This window comes from Coturnix japonica, chromosome 3, assembly GCF_001577835.2.
Source record: "Coturnix japonica isolate 7356 chromosome 3, Coturnix japonica 2.1, whole genome shotgun sequence".
Classification (NCBI taxonomy): Eukaryota; Metazoa; Chordata; class Aves; order Galliformes; family Phasianidae; genus Coturnix; species Coturnix japonica.
Window position 1 is genome coordinate 10,502,997 of NC_029518.1, and position 13,030 is coordinate 10,516,026.

The 13,030-nt window shown below is 46.9% G+C and overlaps 1 protein-coding gene and 1 long non-coding RNA gene across 3 annotated transcripts in view; one reads left to right on the plus strand and one right to left on the minus strand.

The window, feature by feature from the left end:
- Nucleotides 1–3,252, plus strand: part of COMMD1 (copper metabolism domain containing 1) — a 55,576-nt gene extending 52,324 nt beyond the window's left edge. Inside the window, exon 4 of one of the 2 annotated variants that reach the window (XM_032443935.1) lies at nucleotides 1,193–1,311. In XM_032443935.1, coding sequence (XP_032299826.1) covers nucleotides 1,193–1,200 — 8 coding nt within the window. In that variant the 3' untranslated portion in view covers nucleotides 1,201–1,311. Of the gene's footprint in view, nucleotides 1–1,192 lie in introns of both variants that reach the window. The other variant, XM_015856917.2, reaches the window with a different exon arrangement.
- On the minus strand, nucleotides 1,568–12,992 carry LOC107310875. Its single transcript, XR_004306834.1, has 2 exons — nucleotides 7,744–12,992; nucleotides 1,568–5,186 (listed from the first exon to the last, which is right to left on the minus strand). It is a non-coding gene; the product is annotated as an uncharacterized LOC107310875 (long non-coding RNA).
- Between the last annotated feature and the right edge of the window lie 38 nt (nucleotides 12,993–13,030).

Sequence of the window (13,030 nt, forward strand, 5' to 3'; positions counted from 1 at the left end):
TCCCTCACCAAACATTTGTTATGCATGCTCTCCAGCTGTCATTATGTGCCATCCTCTATATTTTCTATGGGGGCTGTAGCACTGAGGACATGACAACAGCCATTGTCAAAGGCAAGAAAGTATGAAAGCCGTTGCATCCATGTCCTGTCTTCATTGTTATTCATCCCAAATGTTGTCCCCGGTCATTTAATGAAACGCTGGTGGACTGTACTGAGTAATATTATAGGGGTGAATAGTTGAGAAGAACAGCCTAGAGTGAGTTTCCAATAGCATACTTGATATTGAAATTTAGTGAGAGCTTCAGTTGTAAAAATGGATGTTTGTAATTTGCATCTGTCTGCTGACTTTATCCGTGCATATAAACTGTTTGTTCTGCCAACGCAAATGAAGTTGGAGTGGTTTTGTCAGACGAAGAAACTCATTTTGAATTAATGACAGCAATTGAGTGTGCTCGGAACCACATGGGATGTGCAGCTGCTCTCCTGCAGCATCTGTGTTACGTACAGGAATTCTGTGTGCCATCAGCTCTTCTGGGTGCTACAACTATCCCAGTTTCTCTTAAGGAAACATCCTTTCGTATTTGCTGCTTGCACTTTCATTTCAGATACTTCCAGTGTGTTCCTCTGCCACTGATAGTGCTTCACCTGGGGTGGCCTTTGCTATGCAGTCACATTCCCTGTGGCCTCAAACGTTTCCTCTGGTGGAATCACCATAGGAAATGCTTAGTGACTGTAGGCAAACCAGTGGATAACACCAAAGGCCTGGAGATGTCAGGAGGCCTTTTCACATTTGTATTTACTAATGAGTAGCACATGATTAGAATTTCTATGTACATATGCTTTATTTTCTGAGCCTTTGATAAGATCCCTTGTAGCTCCTTTACTACACCCCACACCTGTCAGAGAGTAACAAATCAGTGCTGCTGCTTAACTTGTGAGTTTAAATTGGTGCTAGAGATGTATGTCATCAGCTAATGCGTGTCCTGCTTGGCAGCAGCAGGTTGGCCTCCAGCGTGTACTGCTCCTACTTGGTATGTTGGTTGCAAACCTTTGGGAGGTAGAAAACCTCCTCCTCACCAGGAGTAAAGGAGATACAGGATATAAATGGGCAGGAATACACTATTCTTATTCTGTTCTATGCTTGAAAAATTATCACCTTTCTCAACTCCTGTTTTTGCAATTTTGTTTTGTAGGAATCTGAGTTTCTCTGTCTGGAGTTTGATGAGGCCAAGGTGAACCAGATGCTGAAGAAACTCTCAGAAATAGAGGAGAGCATGACTGCATTGACTCAGACCACCTGACTCACAGAGAATAAAGAGATGGCAACTCAAAAAACACAAACGACCTCGGTACTTATTCATAGTGCCTGTTCCTGTTAAGAAATAGGTAATGATTGTTAAGTATGGGTGATAGCTGTACAACACATTCAGAACAAAGCATGGGTAAAGTTCAGCTGGGAAGCTCTCTGCAGCCCCTCCTCCAGGCCTGTTCTTTAAGGCAGCAGTGATGTTGCTTATATAAAGCTCTGCATAATCATCCCTTCCAGTTTAGAGTAGCTTTTCTCTTTCTTTTTTTTTCCTACCCATCAGTTTCTTACTCTTCCAGATGCTGTAAATGCTGCTCTGGGAGAACAGCAAAGGTAAATTGGCCAATTGTGGCAGGGGAGAAATGAGCAGAAGGAAGAGACAGACTGGGGGGATTTGTGTTTATCCTTCCAAACCATGGGCTATGTAGGACAGATCTACCTACGCAAACTCTGCCTGCCCAGAGCTTGGAGCACAAGAGATGAAGTGCAGAGAGTTGAGGGAGAAGGGTCACAAACACACTTTTTTCTAATCACAAGTCTTTGTGCTGCTGAGGATTAAGTAACTGGTTCCCAAGCATGTGAGCTGGCCCTGCAGGGCTGCTGATGAATACTCACCCCATGCCACAGAGAGCCATGGGACAGCCACGGGAGCATCTCTTGGCCATCACAAGGTGACACTGGTTTCCCAAAAGCCTGATGTAGTGACAAGCTTCCAAAGCCAATTCCAACCTGCTTCCCTGAAGGCTGGCTGCCCCTCTTAACCTTCTGGCTCCTGAACCTTATGTGGCACAGCCCTGGCATGTGCTGCGTGATGTGTTTGAGAGGCCAGCGCTTTGTCAGTGCGCAGTTTAACTTGGCTGCTCTTTGCCATGATGTTTGTCTTGACCTTGCAAACTCCCAGGCTAAGCCCAGAGTTTGTAGTGTGGGTGTGCTCAGCTAGGAATCCTCAGAAGGAAAATGCTCTTGGGAAATGTGCAGATTATAAAGCTCTGTTGATAAAATAGTTGTGTGAAGAAAACATCCAAAAGCAGATAAGATACATACAGAGCACCGTGACTGGAACTGAGCTGTGGCTTTTTTTGGCTGTGGGAACTTGCCTCTCTTCCTGGCCATAACACAGAACTGCAGCCAGGCAGGACTGAGCTGAGGTGTTTTGCTTCACATGTTTTGGTTCAGGGGTTGTCCACTTTGCCACAACAGGAGCAATAACCATAATTACTGCCTTCCCTGTGCAGGATGATGTGGAGGAGCCGCATGGAGCATGATGGTTCCTACTGAGAACTGCCTGGTAGTCCATAGAATAGCGATGGAGCACGACCCTGGTGTGTTGCTCTTGTTACTTACAGGAAGGCATGCTAGCACATTGGGTTGGAGGCTACACTGCTTCTTCCTTAGTTTCATAAGCAACCTTTTCCTGAGCAAAAATTACATTGGCTGTCTGTACTAAGACAGAGATGCCGTAACTAAAGTGCTCCTCACTGATTCTCCACGTGGTTTTTCTGGCTTGTAGAGTTGCCAGGTTATACTTGGAAGCACACGCTCTCTTTTCAAAGCAAGGAAAGGGCACCTTTTCCCATCTGCCTGGTCAGGAGGTAAAGCATCACCCAAGCCAGTTTGTATCACCACACTCGGAATTAACATTTGCTTTCCCATGCTTCTGCCCAGCTCTTACAGCCACCCGGTTCTCCCCTCTATCTGGAAGGAACATGCAGCCCCAGCTCTTCACTTTCCCCCATCTGGCTGCAGCTGATACTTGTCAGAGTGGAACAGGATGGGGGCTGCTGAGCCTGGTCCTCACACCAGTCGGTGAATAATCAGGGATGTGAAATGCTGAGTGGCTGCTGATTCTCTTGGCTTTCCACTTGCCTCCTCTCAATGTTCATTTCATTATTTTTCCGCATTTTAGCACATGTTAAAAAAAAAAACAACCTCAAGGTCAGGGAAGGATCGTGATCTTAAGTAACTTGCACCGTGTCAAACATACTTATTGTTTTATTCTAACATGGTCGGAGGATAGGAAAATATGCTATAAATGGAAATTAAAGAGAAACAAACTGGGAATGGATGTCAGGAAGTATTATTTCATATGAAGAATAATAAATACGTGAAATGGCTGAGCAGGCAAGGCAAGGGAGGCTGGGGCAAAAAAAGATGGGGGTTATGGGACACTTTCCTAGTAGTGGTGAGATGTTTAAATTGAATCCTCCTCGTTTCCTTCTTGGTGGCTCTTAGTAAACTACCAGGCAAAAACTAGGAATATAAGCTTAATATTTTTGGGCCCACACTGCTCAACCCTTGGTAAGGACACTGCAGTCACTGGACAGTAAAATCGTTTCTGCTTCACAGGCTTTGACATGGGCAGGCAGAGGATGCTGTGCTTTCTTAGACTGAGCGAGGAGAACAGATTTCCCCCTTGAGCAGGACTGTGCCTGCTCTCAGCTGAGAGTGGTGGAGGAGAAGAGGCCTCGGATGCAGCTCTGCTGTGCTTCCTTGAGTGAAGGACTAGAGTACCCTTGGCTTGTTGTTGGAATGCATGGACCTTACCTGCTATCACTGATCCAAAGCCAAGTGCAAGGTTGTCTTGCACCTGGATCACGGCAACCCCTGCCATCAGTACAAGCTGGGGATGCAAGGATGAAGTCCTTTCCAATTCAAGTAATTCTGTGTTTCTGTTATCTTTGCAGTGGTGGCAGTGAAAGCTGGCCACCAGCCCTGCTTTCTGCCCTGTGACTACCACTCCTGCCCTCCACAACACGCTCAGTGGTTGGGGGAAGGTGGTTTCCAGCCATACAAAGCCCTGGATGTATTTATCCAGGAAACCTTCCACCTCGCTATGAATGAAATCAGCATTGTCACTGCCCGGAGCAGTCAGTCAGGCCTGTCTGTACTGGTGCTTTCCTACTGACACAGGTGATGTGTCCCATAAGTCATGGTGGATTCACACCACGGCAAACAAGGGTGGGATGGGGCTGTGACTGCACCTCTGGCACCACATATGATGACCTCAGCTGCACACGTCCAGAGATGCATCTCATCCCCACACTTGCTGCTTTCTGCGGCCTGTAATTAGTGAATGGCAGCTGTGTGTTGTCGTAACCTTCATCTCACTCTTCCTTTGATGTCACCTTTTGCATCTCTAATGTGCATTGCAGTTTATTCAGTCAATCACTTGTTTTCTGGGAATTCCTCCAAGTTGCCACTTGTTTACAATCTGGTGCTCCCCAGATTATCTCCCAGTGCCGTCACCTTAAATCACGCATTGCACAATGTGCAAGGTTTGCATTCGCTATCTGCTTGCAAAAAAGGTTCCTCACTGTGCAATTTTCTTTCTTCTCAGCCCACGTATTCCCAGAACTGCTTAATCCATAGAATGTTCTTCTGGGCATTTTGAGAGCTTTTCATTTCTGTACATCGGTCCTTTATCTCCTTTGTTACCTATCGATAAAATAAATCACATGCCATCTGTCTGAGTGTGCTTCTTCATGGATGTATTGACCAAACATCTGTGGACGTGGAGGTCTCTGAGAAGCTTCACCTGATGACTCATCTTGCTCCACATTGGTGGTGGAAATGTTTTCTTCCCCTTCTGGGGAATCTGAATGGCTCATTTATTCCAAATATTCATTTATTCCAAATATTTACAGAAAGGCGCTCAGTCAGTGCTGGGTACAGACAGTGCCTTTTTAAGACAGCCTAGCCAGAGAAGCACAGAGTCCTTTGCAGCAGCCACTGATGACTGACTGTTTGCGGCACTTTTCATGTGGTTTGTATCTGGAAAAATAGATGACAGCTCATTGCTGTGGAACCAGGGCTGTCAAAATCCCAGTGCTCAGTGTGCTCTTCAGCAAACAGGGAGGCCAGGCTCCTGGACCGATGTGACACTGAATCGCATCAGTGCAAAGGGCTTTATGACAGATTGCTTTTGTGTCAGCATCTATCAGATATCAGATGGGTCCCTTGGCTCATTTCCCACTTTGTTAGGAATTTGGAAGCACCGTGGAGGAGCTACATGCAAATCACAGTCAGTTTGGAAAAAAAAAAGGGGTGAAATAAGGGGTCAGAAGGAATGGTGTCGCTGTGCAGGGAGTACCAGTAACCCAGGATGACCTGCAAAAACTCTGAACGCAATTGTGAAGTGTAACAGATCCAAGGACTGATATCAGTCACAACCCACAGCTGCAACAAACAAAAGCATAATACTATTGCAACCAAAATATGTAACAAAGAGTTATATCAGTATTCTAGCAAGATCACATCTGCAATTTTTCTGTCACAAAACACAAATGGTTAAAGTCAGCTATGAGCCATTCTGTTCAGTGAAGGTCCCATGGGGATCTTCTGTAACATACAACAAGACAACAACTTGCCCTTTTGGGGCTTTGTTAATACAATTAAAAATGAGGGAACAATCCATCGAAGAGTATATTTTACATTCCTTTTTTTTTTTTTTTTTTTTTTTTTTCGGGGTGTCCTTAGCCTTCCAAGGATATTTGTTAAGGGATTTCATTAAGGTTAGGGAAATTGTCCTCAGGTTGGCTGAGTCAATTGACACAGGCGGGCCAGGGAGATAAGTGTTTCCCTAGCTTATCAGCAACTGAATCGTGACTCACAGAAATCGAGGATCTGCTTTTGTTGTGAGCTTTCTAATACATCCACCCTTCACTGCCTTCCCCCCCCCACCTCCCACTCATCTGGGGGAGGGGGCGAAAGCATCAGCTTTCCTTGAGCTTTTGTTCTGGCCACCAGTTAACTAATTTCTCTAGCCTGACTGTGGGTAATCCATTCATCAAATCTCGTGGAACACCCTTTTGCAAGCCCAGTGTCCAGAGACGATTACGTTTATGATCAATATTTCGCCTATCTGTTCTTAATGGCAATGAGACCTTTTCCATTCCATTAAGTTTCAGACTAGGTGGCCTAGGAGCAAGGGTGGTTGCTGCGAGCCTTACTTCCTCTGGCTCAGATTTACTGGAAAAAGCCACAGGCTTTCACAAAAGACCAAGAAGCCCAATCAACACTTACAAAGAAAGTGTAAACACCTAAATTGCTCCTGGCTACCCTGTTAGGCCAGAAAAACTTCAAGCTTCAAGAGTTACAGAATACATTAAGTTTTCTCAAAAAGGAATAAACTTCTTAGAGAGGCACAAACGTCAAAAAATTACTTCCTCACTTCCCCAAGAGGCGCACACACAAAACTTTCAAATTCCAAAATACATTACTAGATACTTAAACCACAAAATGTAAAATAGTCTTCCCAAGGAGGCACACACACATAAAACAAAAGCAAATAGTCAAAATTAATTCATACATCCCCAAGAGGTAAACACTTAAGCAGTACAGTTTCAGAATATGGAGCGATCTTCCTAGAGAGGTGCTCACATTGAAGTTACCAAAACTGTCACTCCTTGCAACTCCAGGAGGTGCACACAGAAAAGTTTCAGACTATATCTGGGAGGACAACACTCTCACAGCGGGCATCCTGTCCGCGACGCCAATAAAAATGTCTGAAGAAGACTGCTCGTCCTGCTTCTGCTTATCTTTGCAATCATAAGCAGAGGTACTGTAGTACAATAACACCCACCATTCACCCTCCTAGATAGTTAACAGTCGCCAGTCAGAGTCTTATCATCAGAAAGGCCTCACAAAGCAAGCTTTGAGTTAATAAAAGAAAAACATTTCTGTCCTTTAAAGGCATTTCCACATCTCTTACCTCCTTGGAGTGCAAGTAACTCAGAGTTTGTGTTTTAATTCACTTAGCAGCCAGCCGTGCTGAAACTGCAGCACTCAGCGTCTAGCTTTCATCAGGAGATAATTCTGGAGAATATGTAAACCCAGATAATTGAATAAATGGCATTTTTGGATGCTGGCAAGCATCTTGGACCCTTCAGGAGCAACATCTTGCAAATGTGGTTGGGGAGAAAATTAGCCATCACAGCACAAACCCCAAAGCTACAGCTCCAAGCAGAGCCCCAAAGGAAACAGTCCTTTGAGTTTGATTGTATGTCATTTCTTTGCCATATTTCTGTGCTTTCCAGCCAGCTGGCAGCCCCGGCCAAATACAGCATTACCAGGAAATGTATTGTAAATTGTACAGTGCATTTGTGTAATGAGCGGCACATTTCCTGTCTTGCAACAGAGCACACAACAAGCAGGTTTCCCCATGATGAAAAGCAATGGCAGCCATGAGAAGACAGACCAGAAACACAGAGGCAGGGCCCGGGGAACCTGTCTTCCTGGCCCCAAAGTGCCAGCCATGGCCATTGGGCAATGGTGGGGTGGCACGTGGGAAGCAGCCTTCCCTCTAGCAAGGCATTGCCAGGCCACCCCTCTGGCACTTCTCATGGGGCTCCCAGCAAAGTCATTAAATGCTCACACCACAAATGCTCACCTGCTAAACCTCTGACCCACCAGCAAGGTGATGGATGGTGCCGTATTTACCTGACTAAGCTGGGTTGGAGTGCTTGCTGGAGGATGTTTGGCCCCACTCTGGGTTGTTGTTGGCCACTCCATGGATCTTCCAGCCATGCGTGAGGGTCTTCATTGAGTCATCATGGCATCTCTCTGGCAGTAGAAGCAGAAATTAATCAAAGCCATGATAAGAGGTGACAGCAGGAGTGCATTTGATTACAGCTACCTCAGAGCTCTGCTGCAGCCCCAGAAGTAGCAGCCACCCCACCACCCTCTATCTGGTGACTTGGTGAGCCCTGGCCTCCCTCCAGCATCTTCTAAAATACATTCACTACTGCAGAACCTCAGGGCAAATCTGCATTTCTTTTAAAGCTGAGGAGCACGGTGCATAAAGCTAATTACCCCCCCCACACACTGCAATATCCTGTGAGGCAATGATGTGCACAAGTGCTACGTTAAAAAACACCATGCAGAATCAGTGGCTGGGAACCATAAATACCTTCCAAGTAGTCCTTGGGCGCATTTGGAGATGAGCAACCAAAGTAACTGAAATATATAAGGCAACATAATTAATTCTTGTCTGCAGAGAAACATTCCCATGCTCCAGCCTTTGACAACCGAGCTCCTTTTTATAAATAATGTTATGTAAGTTTATATATTTCAATTAGTGCTTGTTCTAGCTTCTCGCAGCCCAAGGATGTTTTCACTCCGGTTCATTATTTAGGCTGTGGATAGATCATTTTGCCTCAATGCATCTATAATGCAATTTAAATTAAGACGCCTGTAAGCAGCATAGCAGTAATGAAACGGTCTCTGGAAAGCATTGGCACGTCCCCAGTGAGACTGAGAGAAAGCAGGGAATGAGCTTTACATTGCTGTGGCCAACAACATGTCTGCACGCTCCTCTGCAGGGCCGGAGCTGCATTTCTCTGCCCATGGACATGGTGACGCCACCAGCCACGCGGTGCAATGGCCACGGCTGTTTGTGCCAGAGCAGGAACATCTCCAAGCTGTCCTGCAGCCGGGTTACTACAGCTCATGTGCTGCAACGTCAGCCGGCAGGAATGCTTAAACCCTCCGGCTGAATCGCCAGCCATTGCAAATTACTACAGCTCCATTAACTTTGGAAGACTGTTTACATGGGAAAAGTTAAACGCATACGGGATCGAGCACAAAACCCGCAGTGATTTCATACGTGAGATGGTGGTTTACTAATCTACGTGGCCAGATCTCATCTGTGCTGTGCGCTGGTGTCTGAAGTTCCATTTATTTATACACATCCGTGTCAGAGGGATTTCTCCACAGAGCTGCGAGAAGAAAACCCTTTATTTACTCTGACGACACTGCTGATCTCAGTCCCTAGGCACATCTTCCATTTATCTTCCCTATATCTTCATTTTTCATTAACCTGCAGTGATGAGGCTGGGTATTAAGCTGAGATGCGTGGATTATTTCATTTCCCCTTACCTCCGTTTCTTTTTGTTTTTATTGTTGCTGAAGTTTTATCAGCGATTTCTACAATAGCAAGATAAGAGCTTTCTGATAACTCCGGTATGTGTACACACTGCTGCAGAAGAAATAGCATGTTCTTCGTGTCTCTCTCTGAACTGCCCTCACCAAAGGTGGGGAGGGGTTTGGGGCTGACACAGCTGGACACCTCTGATCGCTCTGCACCCCCACCTTGACCCACTCTGAGCTCTGGGAGCCCCATGAGGGGCGCTGGGACCACATCCTGTACCCCAGCAGTACCGCTGGCCTCTGCTTGCTGCTGTGAGCCTGAGGCGCAGGCACTGACTGTGCACGCAACCCAGCAGTGTGGCAAGGCAAATGGCCTGTGGCCTCCAGCAAAGGTTTTATGAGCACAAAACCACGGAAACCAGTTACAGGAGATGCCTGGGGTCTGGTGATGGGTGTGGGGCAGGAGTTTCCCAGCCACAACAACGGGACTGAAACCACCACTTGTAACTGCTGCTTTGCCAGGGTCCACAGGGAGCTGGCACAGTGAGGATGCCTGCACTTCCTTTGGGATCAAGCCTGATGAGTGCCCCCGAGGGAGCTTCAGAACAGCCCAGCTTCTCCATCTCACTAGGGACGTGCCAGTCCCAGCCTGGTGGTGAAATGTCCGCTGTGCCCCGCACGGCTGTGGGCTGAGTGAACCGTCACTCCTGTCATGGCTGCAAGATCCTTGACAAGCCTTTGGGAGTGTCTTGACAAACCTCCTGCGCATGGTGTTGGCTTGGTCTCCTCTGCTTACTGGCAGGCCTTTGTGCTGCCCAGACAACAGCCAGCTGGGAGGTCAGCACCCGTCCCACAAAACAAATGGCTTTAACTGGAGTTAGGTTACCCAAGCTGGCTCTGAGAGACTCCAAGGGAAGTCATGCAGCAGAGCCTCAGCAAGGAGAGGCATGAAGTCAAGATGGTTTCAGGACCTATGTTATATATGAGGACTGGCAGCGTTTCCGCAGCTGGGAGTTCACTGGTGCTTAACACCGTATCTGCAAAAAAATAAAAGCAAAATGAAAGAGGTTCAGCTGAAGCTGCTCCAGTACGTGTGTTCCTAAGTTTTCTCACTAGTGAAGAGACTATGCTTGGCATATTCCAGGTGAAGAAGGTGAGAAGAAAAGACTGAGTGGGAATCTTATCACTGTTTATAAATATCTACTGGGTGGGAGACAGATGGATCAGGCCGGGTTCTTTTCAGTGGTGTGCACTGACAGAACAAAGGGAATGGGCAAAAGCGACAACACAGCAAGTTCCATAAGAGCATGCAGAAGAACTTCTTTCCTGTGAGGGTGACGGAGAACTGCAACAGGCTGCCTGGAGAGCCCGTGGAGTCTCCTTTGCTGGAGATATTCAAGACACAGCTGGGTGCTTTCCTGTATAACCTACTGCACTTTCTTGCTGCCTGGCTGCATCTGACATCTCTCCCTCTTACACTGCTGCAGTGAAACAAGAACAAGATAACCTTGATGATTTTATTACCTAGGACTTGTTCCTACTTCTCTTTTCCTTCTGGCAATGCTCCAGTTATTAATTAAAAAGCAAACACTACAGAAAAGGCCAATGTGCATATCTCAGCTGTAAAAGCAGTAGCCCCTCAAAATAACTTTTTATTATGGCGGTGCACCCAATTGCTATGACAGCAGTGAATAAATAGCCTGGGATAAAAATAAGACTGATTTAAAACTCAATCAGAAGTGAAGAGTTGAATCTTTTGAAAACATTCTTTCCTGGCTGTTGTGAATATCACACTGGCTGTGGAAAAGCTAAGGGTTAGAGTCACCCATTGGCACAGCTGCAGTGCCCTGGGTGCACAGCTTCACCCTCACCACCCCGTGAGAACAGCCTGATGCTCTGCAGTTTGCTGGCAAGGGCTGTATGCTGCACTGAATAATCTGCGTGGTGCTGGTGAGGGAAGGTCACGGTTTTGATACGTAGGCAAAAAGAATGATTCCTGATTCTGACTAAATTTAAGTGTGTACACGGCACTGACAATGGCTGCAATCAAAAGCATTTGCTCTCTTTCTCAGCAATTTACTACCATAATTATAAGGAGAAAACTCAGCTTTGCAGACCTAAAAACATGAAAGTCCTGCCGAACAATTTTAGTATCACATTTTTCAGATCTTCGTTAAGTTTTACCCAACCACAACCAGCTGTCCAGAAGACAACTTAACTGTGACTGTGCTTCAGTGCTGTCCTTCACATCCTGCTTTGTGCAGTCATGTGTGCTGAAGGTGGCCGTGGGACTGCGCTCCCCAGGCGTAATTAGTGTCTACTCCATCATCAGCGCTTTAAAAAGTGTGTTTTATAAGGTTAGTCACCACTGCTGATCTCTACAGCTGTATGTAAAATCCTCACCCCCCAGCAGGCCCTGCCGGGCTGCATACGGTGCGTTCAAGGGAACAGCACCAATGATGACAGCAAGCCTGGGAACAGCGTGTCTAGGTGCTGTTAGGAACAGGTTCCCATTAATTAATGGATAAGGTTGTATCAGGTCATGGCACTGGATGGGGTGGGATCAGGTGGATTTGTGGCTTCTCTCAGCAGTGTTGTTTTCTCCTTGTGTTGTGTGGCCATAAGCAACAGGCCCTGCTGCAAAGGGGGAAAGAGATACAGGTAAAATCAAATAGATATAAATCTGAAAGTGACCAAGACACTTCTAAACAATGCCAGGTGCTGGTGCAGGCCTAGAGTGATGCTGCATTAGCTGGTGCAGACTACAGGGAAGGACGGGGACTACTTTAAGTTAAGCAGACTGCTTTTGGCATGGGCTGCATGTGGGCTTCCCATCCCCCCTCACTTTGCCAATGGGTTGGTTAGCTCGTGTTAGCAACAGTGCTCACCTCACCTGTAAACAAGGGAAGTGCCCTGTCCCCAGTGAGAGCGTGTGGGATAAGGGGATGAAGCCTGAAAGGAGGGCATAGCAGAGGGGAGCGCTGCTCAGTGGGATTGTTTTCTGCTAATGAGACTTTATTACACCCGATGACTGACAGAGGAGGTTTGGGTTTAGCACGGGAGCAGTTCTCGTGCAGCTGCTGCCAGCTGAGGAGCACTGAAGCCCTGCAGCCCCAGCCCCAGGAGAGAACTGCATTCACTCTTTGCCCTGCTGGGACCAGCTCATTGGTGGTGCCAGGTAAGAAACCTCCCTGATGCTTTGCCCCACATGATGTGCAGATATGGGGAAGGTCGAGCTGCCTGTATTCAGGGAAGTGAGGCTGGAAAAAGAGCTCCTGCCTTACCCCCTGCCCAGGTCTTTGGGGTGCAGCTGTCCCAAACACGACAGAGGCACTGCAGTTAGGCAGTGGGACGACAATATGCTGTGTTGGTGGCAAGATCGGTTCTAGGTATTCTCCCCACTGCAGCCAATTGATGAGACTTGGCTGTGAATTGGGCTGGGGAACGCATTTGAGTTACACAACCCTTCCTCCCCATCACCTCCCCGCGAGGTTTCACAACACAGCCCCATGACCAGCTGTGTCAGTGCAAGGCAGGCACTGCTGTGGGTGTGGGACCGGGAGGAGGGAGAAATGTCCTTCCTCAAAGACAGCAGGCCATTACACACGTCCAAGGACCAAACCTTCCACCTCCAATGTTTTTCTGCAGGCTCCTTAGCACCCAGTGTTATGCAGCACACTGCTGTCTTTCGTTTTTGTTTCCCTTTTTTTCTTTTTCTTTGTTTTGGTAATTGATCTTGAAGCATATTGCTATGAAACCTCCCTTGCAGTGGAGCCGAGCTCCTGACTGCCAGACGCTTAATTCTCCTTTTAGCCTTGTGTTAGTTAATGGACAAAAATGCCTGCCGATTTAGGGTAAT